This window comes from Heloderma suspectum, chromosome 16 (genome assembly GCF_057233095.1).
Source record: "Heloderma suspectum isolate Gila_16-S chromosome 16, 16-S_ref, whole genome shotgun sequence".
NCBI lineage: Eukaryota > Metazoa > Chordata > Lepidosauria > Squamata > Helodermatidae > Heloderma > Heloderma suspectum.
This window is the reverse complement of record NC_139473.1, coordinates 17,856,841-17,878,019: the sequence shown is the minus strand read 5'-3', so window position 1 is coordinate 17,878,019 and position 21,179 is coordinate 17,856,841. Positions and strand designations below refer to the sequence as shown.

Sequence of the window (21,179 nt, the reverse complement as noted above, 5' to 3'; positions counted from 1 at the left end):
TCCTTTTTCCCCAATGGTTCAGTGGTTTCCCAGCTTTTGGGGAAAGTTTTTCCCAAAACGTTTTGGGAAACTTTTGCACAGTTTTTCCCCCATTCTAAAAGGTTGAAATGCCTCTCCGAAGGCTTTTTACTGGCAGCAAGAGATTTGCGCTAAAATATGCTGGTTGGCTCTTTTGGCTTCACCCCCTTTGCCTCCAGCCCTGCCCACCACTGGTTTGTGGTCCCCGAGAGCTTCTCCAAAATTGAATTGAAGTAGAACCTAGTCCAGCACTCACATCACTACATTGGCTAGAATTTTCTGTCTGACAGTCGAGGCTCTAGACACAGTGCTCTCTGGAGGCAGATCAGAACAGATGTGCAGTTTCTCTCCTTTCCCATTGGGCTTTTGCTGGAGGCAGCAGCAGTGAGGTGCAAAAGGGTATGCGCGCCTTCCTTCCCTGAGTTCTCTGCACGTGACACAGGATTTGGGGAAGGGAGGGGTCAGTGATGACCCAAATCATGGCTTCCAAGCCAAGATCTGTTGACCACTCTTGGAAGGCTTTTAAATGTCTAAAGAACGTGTTGAAAGCCGAGTGGGGTGGGGCGGTGTCCTTGGAGAATACTGACAGATGCCTGATGGTTGTTTTGACAGTTCCGCCATCCACCCAGCCTGCCCCCCACTTCTGTGCACCAAGGAAGATTCTCAGATTACAGCTTCACCCCTCCGCATCCTGGCTGAATCGCAGGACTCCTTTGAGAGACATATCCGAAACATCCTGTGTCGCAGCTCTGCCAACCCACTTCTGCTGAAGTACAAAATCTCTCTGGGGGAACTCTGTATGAAGGGGAAGGGCAGTGTCACCTTTCTGCCATCAGACCTGGGCACCCAAGCAGCGGAGACAGACCTTTTCATTCAGCTATTACTAGTTAGGCTCTGGGAGGTGGGTGGTGGGGGTGGTGTGTGTGTGTGAGATCACTTGATGTTCCCCACCCACTTGCTGCCTTCTGTAAGGTTCACCTGGTACAGCCAGGAAAGGGAACTTTTTGAATTGTTTCCCATTGCTGCAGTCCTCTCTGAGGCCTGCTTTTGCTGCTCCACCACATGCACCGTCTTCTCTGGGACGAAACTCCCAGGCTGGTCCTTCTCACTAGACTTGTGACCAGTCCTTCTCAGTTCTGGCTGATCCAGACTCTGTTCTTCCCTTGCCTGACTGCTCTTGCAGCTTCACTGCTACTACCATAAATCTCTGCTGCCGCTGCCACTTCCATGCCAGCAAGACCCCCACAAGCCCAGTAGAGAACCAGAGGACTTGAGCTGTTGCTCTGGGCTTCTGACTGAGCAGGTGGGCTCATGAAATGCTGTCTTCTGGCAGTGGTGAGTGGATCGTCAACGAGAGGGGCTTCTGGCTTCTTTTTGGCAGCCCAGAAGGGAAGATGACACAGCAGATGGGGAAAGTCAGTGTTTAAGTATTGCTAGACACACTGAATAGGTTGGTTTTTAATGCCTAGGGTTTGGCAAGTAGGGAGGTACCTTTAATTCTGAAGTTGCACGCTAGGCTGTGGATGGGGTCTGGCTCATGGGCTTTATCCAGTGTTTACAGAGCCAGTGTAGTGTAGTGGTGAGAGTGACGGACTGGGAACCGGGAGATCCGGGTTCTAGTCCCCACTTGGCCATGGAAGCTCACTGGGTGACTTTGGGCCAGTCCCAGACTCTCAGCCCAACCTACCTCACAGGGTTGTTGTTGTGAGGATAAAACAGAGAGGAGGATAATGTAAGCCGCCTTGGGTTCCTTGCAAGAGGAACAAAGATGGGATATAAATGAAATAAATAAAATTATCAAATGTTGACTTTGATGTCCTCACCTGCTCTGAGCCGTTAGGATGGGGCAGGTTAGAAACCCAAGTAAATAACTGGACCTCTTTCCAGTCAAAGGCCATCTAGATGCCCACAACCTTGTGGGGTTTGGTGGCACAGTGCGTTCTCTTCAGGCCAGGTAGAAGCATGTGTGTGACAAAGCAGTTGCGCAAGTAATCATGATCCTAAGCACAGATTGTGACTAAACGGAACGCCAGCATGCTTGAACTGCAGTTAGTGTTGCAATCCACAAGAAAGCTGGAGTCCCAACAGAGCTGGGGGGTGGGGAATGCGTCCCATTTATGCACCTGTCACTGATTGTATTGTGTTTGTCTTTCAGAGCTGCAGATAAAGAATCTTCCCCTCCGCCTGAAGAATGCCTCCACCTTCTCAGCAGAGCCACACAGGTGTTCAGGGAAGAATATATCCTGAAACAGGACCTGGCCCGAGAGGAGATCCAGCGAAGGTGAAACGGGTTCCTTGTTTCTAAATCTTGTTGGCCTGCTCTTCGTCCTCCTTCAAGGGGTACTTCAGATCTCCAAAGATCTTGTGACCTATCGTAGCCTTCTTTGGAAGTAATACAGATGAGAACCTCTAGCAAGTAGCTTTCCTGGCAATGGGAATGATCTGCATTATTATGATGAGCTTCTCTCCAACTTGTTCTATCATTGGGCTGATTCAAGAATTGGCAAGAGTGAATGGAAATCCCAGTCCAGACCGTAACTTTATCTTTCCAGTACAGCTATGTTCTTCTCCCTCCCACCATTCTGCTCCTGGGGACAGAACAGTTAATAGCACAATTGCGCTTGCTTTTTGCTGTGCCGAGATTGAGTGTGTGTGTGTTGAATGTCTTCGCCATGCATGGAACCCTGTTTGTTAATGTTTTCCTTCAAGATTTATTACAGTTGGCAAAAATCGGTATAGGTGGAGGGAAAGATGGGAGCACTGGCAGACACAATCTAACACTGTGGCCTTTTTCTCCGCCTTGCTCCTCAGAGTGAAATTACTGCACGAACAGAAAGAGAAACAGTTAGAAGATCTTGGCTACTGTCGAGAAGAAAGGTGAGGCCACCCTTTTTACGTTGAATCTAGCCTTCTTTGTATTCATTTATCAAGAGCATTTTTACTCCTCTCTCAAGTCAAAAAGGCTCCCGGAGCGACTTATAACAATCAGTAGTAAGCCTGTCCCTGCCGTCAAGGAGGAGGGGGAAAAAGCAGTTCTCAGGCAGTTCAAAAAGCCACAAGAATTCCCGAGAGTTCTTAACATTGCAGTTCTTATAACAGCCGCTCAGGTAGCCTGATCGAATGGCTGCCACAGTGTGAGGAGAGCCCAATGAAGGCTGTCTCTTGGTTACTCCTGTTCTTGGTGTGTTCATTTTTTTCTTTCTCCATGTGTGCCTTCGTTTTTTTTCTTTGAGCTTCTGCTGTAATATGATACAGTTGTCTTTTTTACTGCTGTTTAATTTTTTTGTTGTATTTTAATATTTTGATGCTAGTTTTTTTTTTTTTTTAAGAAAAGCAGGGCATATACTTTTGGTATAACTTTTTAAAAAATCAGCTTTTGGCATCTTCACCAGGCTTCTGGCACTTCACTGCTTTACATTATGCAACTTTGACTGGCAGGACAAGAACGTGTTGCTCCCTTCCGCTATGCTCCTCTCTCTCTCTCGCTTTCTCTTTTGCCGTGGTTTCTGAGATGTTGTGTTTAACATTGGTTGTAAGCGGGCCTGAACACCATTTTTTAAAATAGAAGGGTGGCATATACACTCCCTCTTAACAGGGAGGTACTTTAATGACACAGCCGTGGGTAGAACCTGCTTCCTGTAGTCTTATCCTGGTCTATCCCAAATAGGGCTATGCAAGAAAAAATGGATTCTCCATTTGTTTTTGTTACTGAAAGCCCTCACTTGTTAGCATTTCATTTGTTTTTCTTTTTCTGGGGATCTCCATGGGAAGGCTCAACTGCTCTTCTGTTCCCTGGAACGTCTGTCTTTCCATCCCATTGGCATGACATGTTCAGGCATTCCTCTAGCACCCCACCTCACCCAGTGATCAGGCTTGCCAACTTTCAGACAGATTGAAGACACCCCCTTTTATATGCAATTAAAGACATTACATTTTAGATAGTAATGTATTTTTTGTCCAAGTTCTGGCTACCATTAGCTGCTTTCACAGGGTGGAGCGGGGGTGGGGGTGGGGGGATAAACCCCAGGGATTTTTAAGGGAGCCTTGTTGTGGCAAAGGGGCTTGCGTAACTCAGTGAAGCCATAAGCTATGCGTGCAGGGCCACCCAAGACGGACAGGTCATGGCAGAGAGTTCTGACAAAATGTGGTCCACTGGAGAAAGAAATGGCAACCCACTCCAGTATTCCTGCCCAGAAAACCCCATGGAACGTATCACAAGGCTAAAACATACGACGCTGGAAGATGAGCCCCTCAGGTCGGAAGGTGTCCAATATACTACTGGGGAAGAGCAGAGGGTATTTCCAAGTAGCGCCAGAAAGAGTGAGGCGGCTGGGCCAAAGCCGAAAGGACACTCAGCTGTGGATGTGTCTGGTGGTGAAAAGAAAGTCCGATGCTGTAAAGAACAATATTGTTTAGGAACCTGGAATGTAAGATCAGTGAATCAAGGTAAGCTGGAGGTGGTCAAACATGAGATGGCAAGATTGAACATCAACATCTTGGGAATCAGCGAAATAAAATGGACAAGCATGGGCGAATTTAATTCAGGTGACCATCATATCTACTACTGTGGGCAAGAATCCCTTAGAAGAAATGGAGTAGCACTCATAGTCAACAAAAGGGTGGGAAAAGCAGTACTGGGGTACAATCTCAAAAACGATAGAATGATCTCAGTACGAATCCAAGGCAAACCATTCAACCTCACAGTAATTCAAGTCTATGCCCCAACCACTGATGCTGAAGAAGCTGAGGTTGATCGGTTCTATGAAGACCTACAACACCTTCTAGAACTCACACCAAAAAAAGATGTCCTCTTCATCATAGGGGATTGGAATGCTAAAGTAGGAAATCAAGAAATCACCGAGATAACAGGCAAGCATGACCTTGGTGTACAAAATGAAGCAGGACAAAGGCTAATAGAGTTTTGCCAAGAGAACACGCTGATCATAGCAAACACTCTTTTCCAACAGCACAAGAGGCGACTCGACACATGCACATCACCAGATGGTCAATATCGAAATCAGACTGATTATGTACTTTGCAGCCAAAGATGGAGAAACTCTGTACAGTCAGTAAAAACAAGAGCTGGAGCTGACTGTGGCTCAGATCATGAGCTTCTTATTGCAAAATTTCGGCTGAAATTGAAGAACGTAGGGAAAACCACTAAACCATAGACCTAAATCATATCCCTTATGAATATACAGTGGAGGTGAGGAATAGATTTAAGGGATTAGACCTGATAGAGTGCCTGAGGAACTATGGACAGAGGTCCATAACATTGTTCAGGAGGCAGCAACTCAATCCATCCCAAAGAAAAAGAAATGCAAGAAAGCAAAGTGGCTGTCTGAGGAGGCTTTACAAGTAGCTGAGGAAAGAAGGGAAGCAGATCAAGGGAACGTTTTGTGCAAAGACGGGCATGATAAAGGACAAAGAAGGCAGGGACCTAACAGAAGCAGATGAGATTAAGAAGAGGTGGAAAGAATACACAGAAGAACTATACAGGAAAGATCTTCATGTCCCTGAGAGCCATGATAGTGCGGTCACTGAACTTGAGCCGGACATCCTCGAGAGTGAAGTCAAGTGGGCCTTAGGAAGCATTACTAACAACAAAGCTAGCGGAGATGACAGTATTCCAGCTGAGCTATTTAAGATCCTAAAAGATGATGCTGTTAAAGTGCTGCACTCAATATGCCAACAAATTTGGAACACTCAGCAATGGCCACAAGACTGGAAAAGGTCAGTTTACATTCCAATTCCAAAGAAGGGCAATGCCAAAGAGTGTTCAGACTACCTTACAATTGCGCTCATTTCACATGCCAGCAAGGTTATGCTCAAAATCCTACAAGCTAGGCTTCAGCAGTATGCGAACCGAGAACTTCCGGAAGTACAAGCTGGGTTTCGAAGAGGCAGAGGAACTAGAGATCAAATCGCCAACATTCGCTGCATCATGGAGAAAGCAAGAGAATTCCAGAAAAACGTCTATTTCTGCTTCATTGACTACGCTAAAGCCTTTGATTGTGTGGATCACAACAAACTGTGGCAAATTCTGAAAGAGATGGGGGTACCAGACCACCTTACCTGTCTCCTGAGAAACCTGTATGAGGGTCAAGAAGCAACAGTAAGAACCGGACATGGAACAACTGATTGGTTCAAAATTGGGAAAGGAATACGACAAGGCTGCATATTGTCGCCCTGCTTATTTAACTTATATGCAGAGTACATCATGAGAAACGCCGGGGTGGATGAATCACAGGACGGAATTAAGATTGCCGGGAGAAGTATCAACAACCTCAGATACGCAGACAATACCACCGTAATGGCAGAAAGCGAAGAGGCTCTAAAGAGCCTCTTGTTGAGGGTGAAAGAGGAGAGTGCAAAAGCTGGTTTGAAACTCAGCATTAAGAAAACGAAGATCATGGCATCTGGCCCCATCACTTCCTGGCATATAGAAGGGGAAGAAATGGAAGCAGTGACAGATTTTACTTTCTTGGGCTCCAAGATCACCGCAGACGGTGACTGTAGCCATGAAATTAAAAGATGCTTGCTCCTTGGGAGGAAAGCTATGGCAAACCTAGGCAGCATAGTAAGAAGCAGAGACATCACCTTGCCGACAAAGGTCCATCTAATTAAAGCTATGGTTTTCCCAGTAGTAACGTATGGCTGTGAGAGCTGGACTATAAAGAAGGCTGAGCGCCGAAGTATCGATGCTTTCAAACTGTGGTGCTGGAGAAGACTCTTACAAGTCCCCTGGACTGCAAGGAGGTCAAATCAGTCAATCCTAAAGGAAATCAACCTTGGGTGCTCATTGGAAGGACAGGTACTGAAGCTGAAGCTCCAATATTTTGGCCACCTAATGCGAAGAGAAAACTCCCTGGAAAAGACTGAAGGCAAAAGGAGAAGGGGATGGCAGAGGATGAGATGGCTAGATAGCATCACCGATGCAATGAATATGGACTTGAGCACGCTCCGGAAGAGAGCGCAGGACAGGAAGGCCCGGTGTGCTATGGTCCATGGGGTCACGAAGAGTCGGACATGACTGAACGACTGAACAACAAGTGTGCAACCTCAGTGTTAAGTCCTGCCAAGCCCTGGAAAAGCTTCATTAATCCTAGCTTAGACAGACCCAAAGGCTGTTATAAACCCCACCTCACCCCAAGCTAAGCAAAAACACACCCCATGTTTCCTTGGCTGCTTTAACTTATGGTGAAATGGAGACATAAAGGACTCCTTCCCCCTGATGTGTTCATAGCAAAACTGCAACGCAGTAAGCTAGAGGTCAGAGAAGCATGCGGTAAGGCAGTCGTGGGGGAACATCTGCCCTTCCGGATGTTGCTGGGCTGCAGCTCCCATCAGCCCTTGCCAGCATAGCCAGTGGTGAGGGATGCTGGGAGTTGCCGTCCTACAACAGCTGGAGGGCCACACTTTCCCCATGTCTGTGGTGAAGCTATAGCCTGGCTAGCAATGGCCTTTGATTCTGTCTCACCTAGGATTAAAAAGCTGTGCAGCCCCAGAGCATCTGGGCGTCATGAGGCTTGTCCGCCGGATCCCTAGTGGCTTGAAGCCTCCTTGGGGTTGTTTCTTTTGCTCTGCATTAACAGTGATTGGCGCCCAGGATTTGGAATAAAAACAAGACTTAACTAAAACTGTGCTTTCTCCCCCTTGCCCACCCCACCCCCTAATGACGCGATGGTGGTTGCAGCCACCAGGAGGCATGGAAACAGACAGGAACACTGCCATTCGGAACTAATTTGTTTCGTAACAAGGAACCCCATTTGTTCTGGGTTTCTTTTCCGTTAGAAAATAAATGCACACTGCTATCCCAGTATACCAGTTCCTCTTCTCCTACAGGAGAAGCTTGCGGGACATGGCAGAGGGCTTGGCTGTGAAGTACGAGGAGGCCAAAGAGAAACAGGAAGACATTGTGAACAGGTAAGGGCACATTCTGTACAGGCTTTTGCCAGAGGCTGGAGTAAGTACCCATGTCTGACTAAATGAGAATGCTGTCGGCTTGTCTGGAAGCCCAGTCACTAAGCTGAGCAGCCTTCTGAGTTGCTGGGCCTGCATAGTTAATAAGGAAGAAAGCTGGGTTGTGGGAAGGCTATTCAGGCTGGACAACAGCAGCTTGGCAGCAGGCTGAACTAAATCTACAACTTAAGCTTCTGCTAACAGCTTCATGCAGGCTTATTCACAGACCAAATCCTTTCACCAGTGTTTAAAAGGGCAGAAATGCTCCCGATCGTAATGGCGAGCTGTTTAGAATTGCCATTATGTAGCCAGACTTATCTCTCCCCCCCCCCCCCAAAATCTGGTTTACAATGCCAATACATTAGATGCAAGAGAGAGGAGCTAGGCGATACTGTTGAAGTTAACCCTATCTCAGTTGATCTTATTCTGCCTGGAAAGCAGTTGAAAGAAGCTGGCTTTAAAAAGGGAGGGCTGGCTTGTTCAGCACCCATTAGATACACCTTGCAAGGTGGGGGAGAGACAACTAATACGCATAATTTTGCATAGTGAACATTGAATAGAAAATGGATGATCTGCAGTTTGTCATTGGAGCTCCCTGGGTGGAGTATCAGGTAAGAACTTGGCTCGAAAGGTTTTTAGCATTTTTAATATAGGGACTGTTTCCAGGAAATTGTTCTTGGTAGTGTTCCTAGACCTTCTTCCCTTGCCTAAGTTATTCAAGCAGCTGGAATGATCCATAATACCGCTGCTGCATAATCAGCACTATTGAAACTAATTCACTATTTTCAACATAAGCACATCTTGCCAGTTCAGAGACCGAGGTCTGCAGACAAATTTGAAACTGATGGTTATCTTCTCTACATGCGAGAAATGTCGATTCGAAGAAGACAGTTGGGCTGTTTGGCCAGCAAATGCTGGTTTAAGACACACGCCCCAGCCCCACTGGTACCTTGACCTTGTCTTTATACCTAAAGGATGAAGAAAGTACTACGCAGCGTTCACTCTCAGCTGCCTGTCCTGTCAGATAGCGAGAAGGATATGAAGAAGGAGCTACAGACAGTACAAGAACAGCTGCGGCACTTAGGAAATGCTATCAAACAGGTAAGTGATTGTGCATTTGGAATAACGGGCTGAGAGATGGAGTCTAAAAGGACTCTCCCCCCCCCCCCAAAAAAAAAGAAAATCACTGGAAGCTTGTTGATGCTTGAATCTCCTTTTAAAGTACTGCCTTTGTGCCTGTAGGTTAAAATGAAAAAGGATTATCAGCAAAGGAAAATGGAGAAGGGGACCAGTCTACGGAAGCCCAGCATCAGCCTCAGTGTCTACCAGAGGAAATGCATCCAAGCAGTCCTCAAAGAGGAGTAAGTGGATGCTTAGCTAAGCTGCTTCAGAGTACTTGATGGATGACAAATGTTAGAGGCTTACACACCTTGGAGTGTCAATGTTGCCGCTGTGCTATTACTGTAAACGTGGTATGTTAGGTCCAGGGTTACACACATCCCAAATACTGCTGTGCAATTGCTGTGGGAGGATGAAAGTCCCCCATTCCATTTTCAGTAGCAGTGCATAACCCTATTAAGTTCATACAGATGAGGGAATATAGTAAGGAAGATGTGTATAGATCTGTCTGAGTTTGGGATTGCAGTTGTCTAGGGGTAAAATTGGCAGTAGACAAGCCAAAGTTTCCATAAGTTACAAGCTATTTTTCTTGCCTTGTTTCTCTGAAAATTGCTGCCGTCTTTAAAGCACTTCCTTTTTCTTTTGCAGGGGAGAACACATCCAAGAGATGGTAAAACAGATAAATGATATCAGAAATCACGTGACCTTTTAGTACAATATGAATGGCCTAGAGCGAACTTGTAGAATGTCAGGAAATTCAGCTGCCTTCCTCCTAATTTATCAGTTGCGTTATACATCTTTTTTTTTACTTCATGACTCAATAAACATCTTTTTCAAAAGCTCACCTCTCATTTCTAAGTCCAATATTTGGCCATTTACTTAATCTTCCCCAGAAAGCAAGACGGAGGAAAAATCCAAGGAGTAATCTTTAGGCATAATTAAGATCAGAGGGGTAGACGGATCTTTCCCCAAATGAGACCCTTTGAGGAAGGTATTATGAATCCTCCTCTCATGTAATGATGCAACTTTCATCTAAGCAGAAAGAAGCAATGAGAAGAAGCACAAGACTTTTTTCCTCCTTTAATCTGGAACACTTCTTAAGGATACACCTTCAATACAGTTAACAAATGGTTACATTTTGAATTGAGTAGACAGGAGAATTCTACATCCACAGTTTCACAGGACGCCAGTGGCTTATTTTGTTGGAATGCAGTATAATTCCAAACATTCTTGTGTGGAATTTAAAGGCTATTTAAAAAAAAAGAGTAAGGGACTATATTTATAGATGACTTCCGTCTCCCACCCTTATCCTTGCCCAAACCATGCTTCGAGAAGTTGTATAGCAATGCCACAGGAGCTATCAAAGTAAAGGGGTTAACCATTAGACATGCTGTAAGAACTTATTTTGCACATATTAAGACTGTACAATTAATTATACAGAACAGAGCTAAAACTTGCAGGCTTTTCCTCTCGTACATTCTGCACACGGCCCCTGTTCTCTAAAATAAATAAAGGTCACTGTATTATAAATACCCCATTTGTAGTAGCTAAGGGTCAGTGTAAGAGAATGAAAACCACTAGTACAAATTAAGTAGTCCTTTCACATCAAGAGAGCCAGAACTTCGAGGATGAGACGGGCACAACCTTCCCTTTAAAAAAAGGCAAAAAAAGCTTTAACTATGGAAAAAATACTATTCAGTCCTCAATTTGCTTAATTTCTGTTTAAGTGGGCCCACACTTCCTGCTAGTAAACAATTACTTTTCCTTTAAAAAAAATATTGTTTGAATGGGTAGCCTCTCATTCATCCTTTGTGTACCTTGGGTTCTAGGCTTGTGAATTTATGCATTATTGTCCATCTTCATTAAAGTTTAGTTACAACTACAAAGTGTTAACACTACTACCACTAATCTATCCTCCCACCCCTACAGCCATGCAAAACATTCTTCCCCTGCCTTACAGCAAGTTAAGCTCCTGACCTTACACAGCGTCACGAAGTCATAAACTGTGAACCCACTTTTGCTCATACTTAAGATTTAGCAATGCTGAAGTGCCATGAGCAAGATTGGGAGGGGAAACCCCTCTCTTAAAAGCCCCTGGCACCAAATTACTTTGCATCTTTAATTTGCCAGTGCAGATGGTCAGAATATGTTCTTCATGCCTAATCAAACTCCACAGCTAGAGGCTTTACCTTGCCATTTCTGTGTTACTTACTGCCAAATGTTTCCCTATTAAAAGACCTAATCAGGCTGGATTCCAAAAAGTGATTCCTGATTCTGTACAGATTGGTTAGCAATTACGTGGGTACAACCTGCACGGAGCCAAGCTGCGCAAAAGGCGACGGTGGGCGGCGGCATCCTGCTTCCCACCCCCCGCCACAAAAAGCTTTCTACGGAACAGCTAAACTACCTGACTGACTACGCCTGGCCCCAAAAGGTAAGGCAGGAGTGTGGAAGTCCTATGGCAATTCCACTTTTACACTGATAAGATATACAAAATGGAATTTAGCTCAATAGCTACTTGGGCAAGAACCGAGTAACGGTGAACATGATCAGGGCAGGGAGGGCTCTACTAGACTCATTCTAGTCTTTGGAAAAGAAACTAGATTAACGGCAGGGCTTTGGGTAACTAGAAGAATAGGGAACGGACAGCTGTTTGCACACACAGCACCTTCATTTAAAAGCCCATCTGTTCTACTACACCTATGGGGAAAGGATAGGAATGCAACAGAGGTGCTGGTCATGGACTACGCACCCTCACCCAATCTATTTTACAGACCCCTTGGTTTTTTAAGACATACTTTCTAGGAAGTCACAGGCTCTTACTAGAACACGGGGAAGTATGGGTTTGAGAGCATACAGCCTGCCAGTTGAAGTGAATCAAAAACACTTCCAGTTCTGGAAAGGAGGATGGAGGCCGACATAACGTTGGTTTCATACTGGCTTTATTCCATGTTCTGTAGTACATTCTTACCCTGCCTTCATGCACGTTTGCAGCCTTCCTCTCAAAAGGTTGGATCCACAGCAAGTTCATTGTACTTAGTCGCAGCAAACTTCTTGTATCAATTCAAATGGGGCCTAAGTGTGACGAACTGGCTCTGAATCCAACCCAAAGTCCAGAAGGTTTCCCAGAGCTACCCCATGGGCAGCCACTTTCTAAGGTAGGACAGTTTCAGACCCAAAGGGTGAAGAATCTTTAAGCAAAAACATACAAGGGCACGCAGTGCAGAAGAGCTTCTAAAATCTGCATGAAGGTGGCAAAACACCTCCGTGCCACAGGTTGGATCGAGACTACATTAGCCACAATTTAGTTCCATTGATTACAATGGGATGGAGGCAAGGGGGGCTACTTGTGACTTTCCAGATGTTTTGGCCTACCAATTTGATCCCTCACCATTGGTGACGTTGGGTAGGGCTGATGGGAACTGTAGGCCAGAATGTCTGCAGGGCCACAAGTTGTCACCTCTGGACTAAAACGTAACTAAGTTGGTCTGCACACACCCCTGTCTTGGTATTGCTTTGCAACAGACAGTTGGTTTTTGTGAGAGACACTAAAAGACCCTACTTTCATCCCCAGTTCTTTCTGTTAAGATTAAATGCCCACCCAATGCACTTCCCCATGGTGGCGAGGGAGGGAAACACATTAGATCCCTCCCGTAACTAAAGAGCGAGCGCACCCGCGAAAAATGCCTAAACTCAGCTAGGGCAGGATATTGTCTGCCAGTCCTGAAATAAAGGCACCACTACATATTCCAAGTTTCAAGTGGCGTCTGCAGGTATTGTTTTTGAAGGGTGCGTTCGCCGTATTTGGTCTTGTCCCAAGAATTTAGATGGCCAGGCTCTTCATTTTCCCATTCTAGCGATCAGATGCTCCCCGTGGATTAAAGCTCCCTTTTGATAATGTGCAGCCTTTTCTATTCCCTCACGCTCATCATGTTTTCCAACAGCACTTAGGTTGTTCCAGAACAACATACGAGGTACAGAAAGTACACTGAGCTAGAAAATCCCCAAAGCCAACATCCAGTGTCCTGCAAATAAATCCATATTTTAATATAAAATATTCATATAGCATACTATACCCCCTTCTGCCCTGCTTGCTATCTTATGAAATACCGTTGGTAACCATTCAAGTCACTGGTAGGGTGGAGTTCAACAGCTTCACTCCAAAAAGATTGGGGGGGGGGGGGAGGGAGAGATCTGATTTCCAGCAGCTACCTTCATCACAGTATATTTGGGGTGGGGGGGGGAGCGGAGGGAGGAGAGAAAGCTGTGTTCCAGAGTTAGTTTAAGAAAAGTGAGCAAGGGGAAGAGAAGGGAAGGATGGGTTGTTATTCAGAGAAGTCTGGCCCTACTGAAGGCAGACACTCCCAGGGGGTCCCACACACCTTTCTCTCAATCCGATACTTTTTTGCCCCCGTGCAAAGCCTTCTCTCCCTTCCAGAAACGCAGCCTGGACCACTGCTCCCCATGTCATCTTCTGCTCTTTCAGTTAGAGTTAAATAATAATTATTAAATGTTTTGCTATAAAGATGAGGGTTGGGTTTTTTTAAAAAAAAAAAAACCACCCCAAAATGCAGCCTTAGAGCCCTGCTATTGAGGGTGTCATGTTTCCGGCAGTTGATTAATGTCTGTCAGTTTTGTGTCATTGAGGATCGCACGGATTCTCTCCAGGGAATCTGCTTGCCGGATCCGTTCCAACTGGACCTAGGCAAAAAATAAGCAAGAAGGAGAGATCATTAAAGTACTGCGATGGTTGTGAGAAACCCAGATACCCAACAAAGGGGCTTGTTTTCTTTTGGACTGCAAACTTTAAAAATCAGTAAGTTAAGCAACTAAAGCTAAAGTTACATACATTTCGGATGCATTTTCAATGAATGGAAGCAAATGTTAATCAGAAGAGCTGAGTTTAAAGGCTCTTTAAAGGCAAACTCTTTTAAAGGGAAACTCTTTTAAGGCTATTTTGGTTCTGGGGCATTACTATGATGCAGTGATATTAAAGACAGACTTTTTGTGAAGCTGTATGTTATTTCAAACTTCTTCCAGTTTAATAAATGAAGGCACTTGATTAAATCAACTAGCCGTAGGTGTTCAGGCACCCTTTAAAGAATGGCATCAACCTGGATCCAAGTAAGGAGAACACTGCAGAGCACTCATGAACCAACAACACTTTTCCTGTCAGAAAAGCAACAGCATCAGCTTGCTTGCAGCCGTACACAACTTGATGTGTCTCTCAAACAATTCTAAGCTGCAGTCATCCATTGCACCAGTTCCCTTCAGGCCCAGTGCTGCCTTCTTGCTTCTAAAATGAAGCTTTGGTCCCTTTAAGGCGAAGGTGCTGGGCCTCTTTCAGCCAGAGGGCCGGGTTCCATTTTGGAGAAGCTTTCAGGGGGCTGCGCTACAGTGGCGGGCGGGGCTGGAGAAAAAAGGCCAGGGGCCAAATGCCGGCATATTCTCCCTCAAAGCTCTTCCTGCCGTAACTCAGCCTTCAGAGACACAATTCAGCCTTCCAGAACATGGGGGGGGGGGGGTGGACGGACACCGCACAAAAGCAGGGAAATTGCTAAATGATGGATGGGTAGATGGGGGGAAAGGGGGCACAGCCATCTGGAGATTTGGCCCTCCAGCAGGGCTGGGCAAGCAGCTCGTGCCCTAATTTCAAACGCCCAGTGGTCCAGGACGGTCTGAGCATCAGCAGCCCTTTCCTAGATGGAGTCAGTACAGGCTGATGGCTCTGTCAGTGGGGTGGTGAATCCGCTCCAGGTTTCTGTCAGAACTATAAAGGTTCTGACTTTTATAGCTAATAACTATATCTCCTTTAGAGTTCTGACTGCTTCTGACTGAAACCCAGAGTGGCTTCACCGCCCCACTGACATCAGAGCCACGAGCCTCCACTGGATGGAATTGCACACACTCTTTGCAAACCCACACTGGACTGTCTGCTGCCTCAAATCCTAGGCTGACAGCCTCACCTGAAGCGTTTGAGACAGCTTAACGAAATCCCTCTGTACTTGCTCACTGACATCCAGTTCCGTTTGCAGCCGCTGAGCTTTGTTCTTCTCCTCAAACATCAGCTGCTCAAAGTTAGCCTGGGGACAGAAACAGTCTCAATCTTATTTATGGCATTTTTATCCCACTTTTCAGACCATTCTTGTCTCTCTAAGCGGCTTACATCAATAAAAAGGGAGAGGCCCAGCCATCGGGCTTACAAAGGAAACATGGCAAGACGCACAAGGAAGGGGGCGTGCAGGGAAAAGGAAGAGGAGGGAGTTGAGTTTTTCAAGCTCGGAACAAGGTGATGAGCTAAAAGCGGGCATGTAAATGCAGCTGGGGCCCATCTGACTGGTGCTCTTGCTTGAACAGCAATTGGTGTCTCTTGGTCCTGTGGCTGATGGATGGGTCCAGAGTACTCTTTCCCCTTCCTCCTGCCTCCCAGCAGGACAGCGGTGGGAGCCGAGGGTTCTTTCCGGCAGGGAGGGGGAAGCAAGCTCCCTGCCAATGCATGAGCCAGAATGGTCTCCCCTTTGGCTTGATGGATGTTCTCCCTGGCAGCACAGCCTCCCAGTGGCCCTCGGTCCCCCGGCCAATGGCAGAAGCCAAAGTGTGGTTCACTTCTGCTCTCCAGCCCCAGGGCAACCCCAAGGGACATGGGTGGACCGACAATTACACTGCAAGATGGCTTTGACGATCAGCCCATATTGGAGTGGTAAATAACGGTTCGGGAAAAGTGGGACCTCTCCGTAGACAAACGGCGTGTCAATGCCGCAGGTGTTCCCTTCACAGGAGGCAGTTAGTATAAACTTACCGCCTCTACTGACCTCTTTCAGGACAGCCTATTCAGACCCCAAGAGAGTGTGAAGTTGGATCCCGCCACCCCCAAATGGGCACCAGTGTACCCTTGCTTTACACTGAATCTCATTTCCTATTTTGTTGTCCATTCACCCAGATTAGAGAAAGAAGATTCCTTCTAGAGCTCTTCACAGTCAGCGTTGGATTTTATGGATTTCAGAAACCATGGGAACCTCACCGCTCACCCCAAAAGGCACTGGTCTTAGTACTGGGGGATCCCACGGCTTATTCCCCTCCACTGTGAAAAATGCTTATTTCTACCCGCTGCCTCCTGCTCTTCAACCAGTTGCAAGCTTGAGCTCTTTCAGTCCCAATCTCTTGTCATGGAGCAACGAGAGGTCCTTTTTCAAACAACTTGCACATCAGCTACCTTTGCTGCTGCCTCCTTCCTCAGATGCTCTTCAAGACTGCTTTTCCTTTCCTGGAAGCTTTCTAACTGCTGCATTTTTTCCTTCAAGGTGCGTTCCAGCTGGGAAAGTCAAAGAACAAACAACTAGCTAAATGGGCTAAAAACCGCCCCGTGTCCACCAGCTGTCTGGTGTTCCTCCACATACTACCCCACTCTGTATGCTCTCATTCTTTGCTTTCCGAAAACTAGGTGGAAAGAGTTTACCACTTATACCAGCGAGCCACAAGCAGCCATGACAATTGGGCAGCTTTCTTCTCATCTACTCTGCTCCTCAAGTGTTACATGTCCACCTGATTGCCTTGACTGGCATGCTGAGGGGCTGAGGGATAACTGCTCGCCCTGCCCCCTTTGCAAGTGTGATGTCAGGATGTACACAAAATGAGCAGCGTTTTACGCCGGTTGCAAAGAATTGCCTGCCAAATGGCGACAGGTGTGACCCTGGCTCGCTTCAGAAATGTTACTGCGAAATGGCAGGCAGACCTGCCCAAGATGCCACATTTTATTGAGAGATATCGCCACTGCTCAGAGTGAGAACGGCGTGGGCAAAAGAGAAGGAATCCATGTATACCCTTCAAAAAAACAAGTTCTCTCAGAGCTAAAAAACATGGTTATCTGAAAGTCACATAACATATTAGGAGAAGAACGAGTTTCTGGTGTCCAGAACCAAATACTGTGACAAAGAAGGAAGATGTGTGGGAACCTGTCTCCAAGAATCTGGGCCTACTGTAGTTCCTAGGCACTTATTCCACACGTGGCCTCTTTTACAGGTGCCCACGGTAACCAGAGAGACGGGAGGCAGACAAACAAGGAGTTGTTCATGGTAGCATGTCAAGCACCCCCTAAACACACACACACCCATGGTCTCTCCCCCACGCTTTCCTTCCTAAGAATGTCTCTGAGCCCCATCAGGTAGCTCAGAAGCATTCTTGGGAAATGAAGAGGGCAGCAGCTGAAGGCTCTCACCTCGCTGCGAAGCGGTCCCATCTGCTGGTAAGAAAAAGTGTTGTTGTTTTTACGTGGGAGGGATGCCAAGGAAGGTGTCCAGGGGCACACTGGTGCCTACAGGCAGCAGGCTGCCTACCCTTGCCCTAAAGTGTCCAGATGCAGCCCTTACCTGCTCCTTCTCTGCTCTTATTCTCTCCGATTCTGTTTTTAGACTGGAAGCAGCGGCTGCAAGAGAAGGGAAAGAGATTCAACTCACTAAGTCTTTTAAAATAACTTTCTCAGCTAACCAACATCATGTGAAAACTCTTGCTAGTTGGGTAGGAACAGGAACTCCCATAGACGGAATTCTCTCAAACGTCGAACTGTTATTCGCCCAAATGTATATCGCTCCGTATCTGTAGGACTGTGGTGAGGTGACTTTTCCTTGGGAAGGTAAGCCTCTAATATGCCCTACTTGGGAAATGAGAAACGAGCTGGGGCACATGCATCTTGCGCAAAGTTGCCCAGCGCACGACTTTGGGGGTGGCCCTGGAACCAGGTTCTTCTCAGCTCACACCTGCACTCTGTTCACTGGAAAATACTAGCTCTCGGATAAAGAGGAAGCACTGGGCACCAGCCGTTCCATGTGTTACATACAGGAAGGGAGATCCCCACATTTCCATAGATGCAAGTTACATCTTGTGTGTAAACCATCTGCAGACACCTGAGAAAATATGCATTGGGGTGTGTGTGTGTGTGAGAGAGAGAGAGAGAGACAGAGACAGACAGACTGGCTGAACCCATCAGTCTACCAATTCTGCACACATGTCCCAAACATTACCACAATAAGAGGGTAATGTGCTATGGAAACATGGAGACTCATCCTGTCTTGTAATATGTGAAGCAGCCCTTTACATATAAATAAATTGCCCCTGCCATGACGGAAGTCTCTGACACACACCAGATGGACCATTCCAAAAAGAACAACTTCTGTGAGGGAAGGGCAGTTGTCAGTTTTGCTTGGATTTACACAGACCTTAGGGACAGGAGTAGCTTTGTGGGGCTGGCTGAGGACTAGTAAGAGGTTCCAGGAGCTGGGAAGATGAGGGACAGAGAACTTCAGGGACAGGGAACTTCAGAAGTAAGGTGACTCAAGGAAGGTTGCAATGGGCTTAGGTAGAAGAACCTGAGGGAAAAGTAGATGGAGGAGGCAGTGTGAAGAAAAGGGCAGAGGAGGCAAGGAATTGAGGCAAGAAAAGGCTAATATGAGAGAGGCCTCTGAAGAAACCTTGCAGTGGTTAAGGTCAGCACGGACTGTATGTTATTACTGTATGTTATTGAAACCTGCAACCGTGAGGGCCAAGTAGTGGTGGCCAGAGGGAGGGGAACTAGTACTGAATTCCACATGCTGATCTCAACTAACCAGCCACTTCTTTGGTTATAGGCTCCTTTTGCATTAGCACATCAGAGTCATTTCAAGTGTGTTCATTAAGCACATCAACACAACCCTGTAGAGGGTTTTATTGGGATGTTACCTTCACTATGGAGGCAATAATGAGAAACTACTCTACAGGCTTGTTGTAAGAATTATAGACAAGCTACACTTTGAACTCTTAAGATGTGCTACATACATGCAACACAGTAATGATTATTCTATGCAACTAGATTAGCAGCTGCCTTCCAGTTCACGGTATGTTCCTGCACTGGTTCTTGGAATTACGCTAACTGTTCCTCCTAGAGAGCCAGGACTTGCCCGTCTCTCACCTATCTCCTCTTTGCAGTTCTCTATTTCCAGCTGTAGAGTCTCTTCTATGTTCTCTTTTAAACACTGCTCAGCTCGAATCTGTTCTTTCAAGAATAAAATTTCTGCCTTCAGTTTTTCTTCCAGGTGATCCGCTGCTGTCCGCACATGAATGATATCTTCACGATATTTGAGGACCAGTTCACGGAGCTCCTGAAAGAAAGGTTTACAAGTTTTTTGAACAAAACTCTATTTCCTTTCCCCACCGCCACATACATCCACACACCTCTGATGCTCAAAGTGGGTCCACCCAGCCCAGCGTTGTCTATTTTGAGTTGTTCCCAGCCCTGCGACCTCAAATCCCAGAACTGAATGTGGGACCTTGTGCGTGCAAAGCATGTGCTCGACCACTTAGCTATATCCCCTTATAACCCCTCAAAGCACAAAAACTGCTCCTCCGGTAGTCCCAATTGGGTTGATGAACACCTATTTAAAATCCCTCAGGCATATCCCTCAGGCAGCTCATGCCTCCAAACAGCAGCAGCAAATGAGAATATTTAAGACGGAGACTTTTTTTGGTATCAAAATGGAACTTTTTAAACTACAACAGTAATTAAAATCAAAAGCGTACACAACATAACATAAAGATAAATTCTACATCTATGAGACAAGTCTACATCTTCTAGCCTGTTTCTGCCTCAACAGACAGTGGCGTGGTTCGATTTCAACAGCCACTCACATGCATAGGTCTGGCACTATCGTGTAGCAATATGAAGCAAGGGGAACGCCAAGAGTTGCAGATTAATTTTCAACGAAGGAGGGGCACCTTCCAAATGACTCCCCAGTCACTGCTGAGAGAGTTCAGCACATTTTCCTCTTACCTCCCCTTGGTTAAAACTAGGGATGTCGTGGAGTCCAAGAAGGGGGTGGAGTCCAACAGACTCTCCACCACTCAGCCTCCCAGACCCCATTTGCCCAGCTGGCATCACTTACAGGACCCACTTGCCGAGTGCCTGGTGGCTGCCTGTTCCCTTTGCGAGCCGCCATTTTGCATAAAAATGGCGGCTTGGGGTTTTCTGTAAATGTAATGTTACATAAACGGCGGCCATAAAGGGGCCATTTACACAATATTACAGGTGTGAATGGTCCATTATGCCTGTAATGTTGTGTAAACGGCCCCTTTACAGCCGCCATTTACATACCATTACATATCCAGAAAACCCCAAGAGGATGAGCAGGCCCACAGCACTGCCAGGCGCTCCAGCGGCTTGGCGAGGGCCCGGAATAACCAGTTGGAGGCGAGTCCATCCATCCCTAATCAAAGCCTTTATTGTGGAAGTGCGGTCTGGCAAAAGCATACTGTGAAAACCCAGGTCCCAAATTAAGAATCTTTGTGAGATGTAGAATGGAGATATAAGGAATGGAGGAGGAAAGCAGATAGCTAGCGTTAAAGAAAGAAGAAACAGACCAGTACATTCTAAGACAGAGGTGGGCAGATGGTAGATCTCCAGATGTTTTGGACTTCAACTCCCAGCATTCCTGATGGTTGGCCATGCTGGCAGGGACTTATGGCCCACCCCTTTTCTTAAGCAACCTAAGCAAGACAATCTTTGAGAGGAATCCCAGATTTCCTTAAGAGGAGCAAGGACCACTCATTATGTACAGCAGAGGACAGGTCTTCGTAAGGCAGAGTTCCAATTTTTAATCCTGTAGAATCAGGGGAGGAGGTGGATGGGGGAGGTGGATCGTCCAATCGGGTGGGTCTGGGCCCACCTCTAGAGGCAGAGTTCTGGTACTTGGGATAGGGCATGGACACACATAGAGGGGGCCACTGGCATCTTTCAACAACCCAGGAAGGTGGACATAGAAGGTGGGAACCGGGAGAGATTTTCCTTGTAGGCAGAACCATTAGGAGGAAATTTCAGTCTGCATGTATGGAGGGTGCTTGCTATGTAATGGGGAAGCTAGATGTCAGGGAATGACCCCAAGCTCCTTGAGATTTCTGACAACTCCAATTCCGAATCAGAGTTGGAACAGCTAGATCAGAGCCTGGGGGAGGAACTTTCCCCAGAGCCCCAAGGCGCTGGGAGAGATTCTTCCCAAGGCCTTAATGAACAGATGGCCCAGGCCGAGTCGCTGCCTCCCTGCTCCACTGTGACAACT

General features: G+C 46.5%; 2 protein-coding genes across 4 annotated transcripts in view; one reads left to right on the top strand and one right to left on the bottom strand.

Annotated features, from left to right (window-relative positions):
• Nucleotides 1–10,974, top strand: part of NUP88 (nucleoporin 88) — a 43,808-nt gene extending 32,834 nt beyond the window's left edge. Inside the window, exons 11-17 of the mRNA XM_084822957.1 lie at nucleotides 631–789; nucleotides 2,174–2,299; nucleotides 2,830–2,895; nucleotides 7,864–7,944; nucleotides 8,955–9,081; nucleotides 9,223–9,341; nucleotides 9,748–10,974. Of these exons, the coding sequence (XP_084679083.1) occupies nucleotides 631–789; nucleotides 2,174–2,299; nucleotides 2,830–2,895; nucleotides 7,864–7,944; nucleotides 8,955–9,081; nucleotides 9,223–9,341; nucleotides 9,748–9,811 (742 nt within the window). The 3' untranslated portion in view covers nucleotides 9,812–10,974. The remainder of the gene's footprint in view (nucleotides 1–630; nucleotides 790–2,173; nucleotides 2,300–2,829; nucleotides 2,896–7,863; nucleotides 7,945–8,954; nucleotides 9,082–9,222; nucleotides 9,342–9,747) is intronic.
• The window catches only part of RABEP1 (rabaptin, RAB GTPase binding effector protein 1), a 93,053-nt gene continuing 82,047 nt past the window's right edge, over nucleotides 10,174–21,179 (bottom strand). For all 3 annotated transcript variants that reach the window (XM_084822954.1, XM_084822956.1, XM_084822955.1), the window contains 5 exons: nucleotides 19,040–19,229; nucleotides 17,466–17,521; nucleotides 16,313–16,411; nucleotides 15,066–15,182; nucleotides 10,174–13,800 (listed from right to left, as the gene is read on the bottom strand). In XM_084822954.1, coding sequence (XP_084679080.1) covers nucleotides 13,699–13,800; nucleotides 15,066–15,182; nucleotides 16,313–16,411; nucleotides 17,466–17,521; nucleotides 19,040–19,229 — 564 coding nt within the window. In that variant the 3' untranslated portion in view covers nucleotides 10,174–13,698. The remainder of the gene's footprint in view (nucleotides 13,801–15,065; nucleotides 15,183–16,312; nucleotides 16,412–17,465; nucleotides 17,522–19,039; nucleotides 19,230–21,179) is intronic.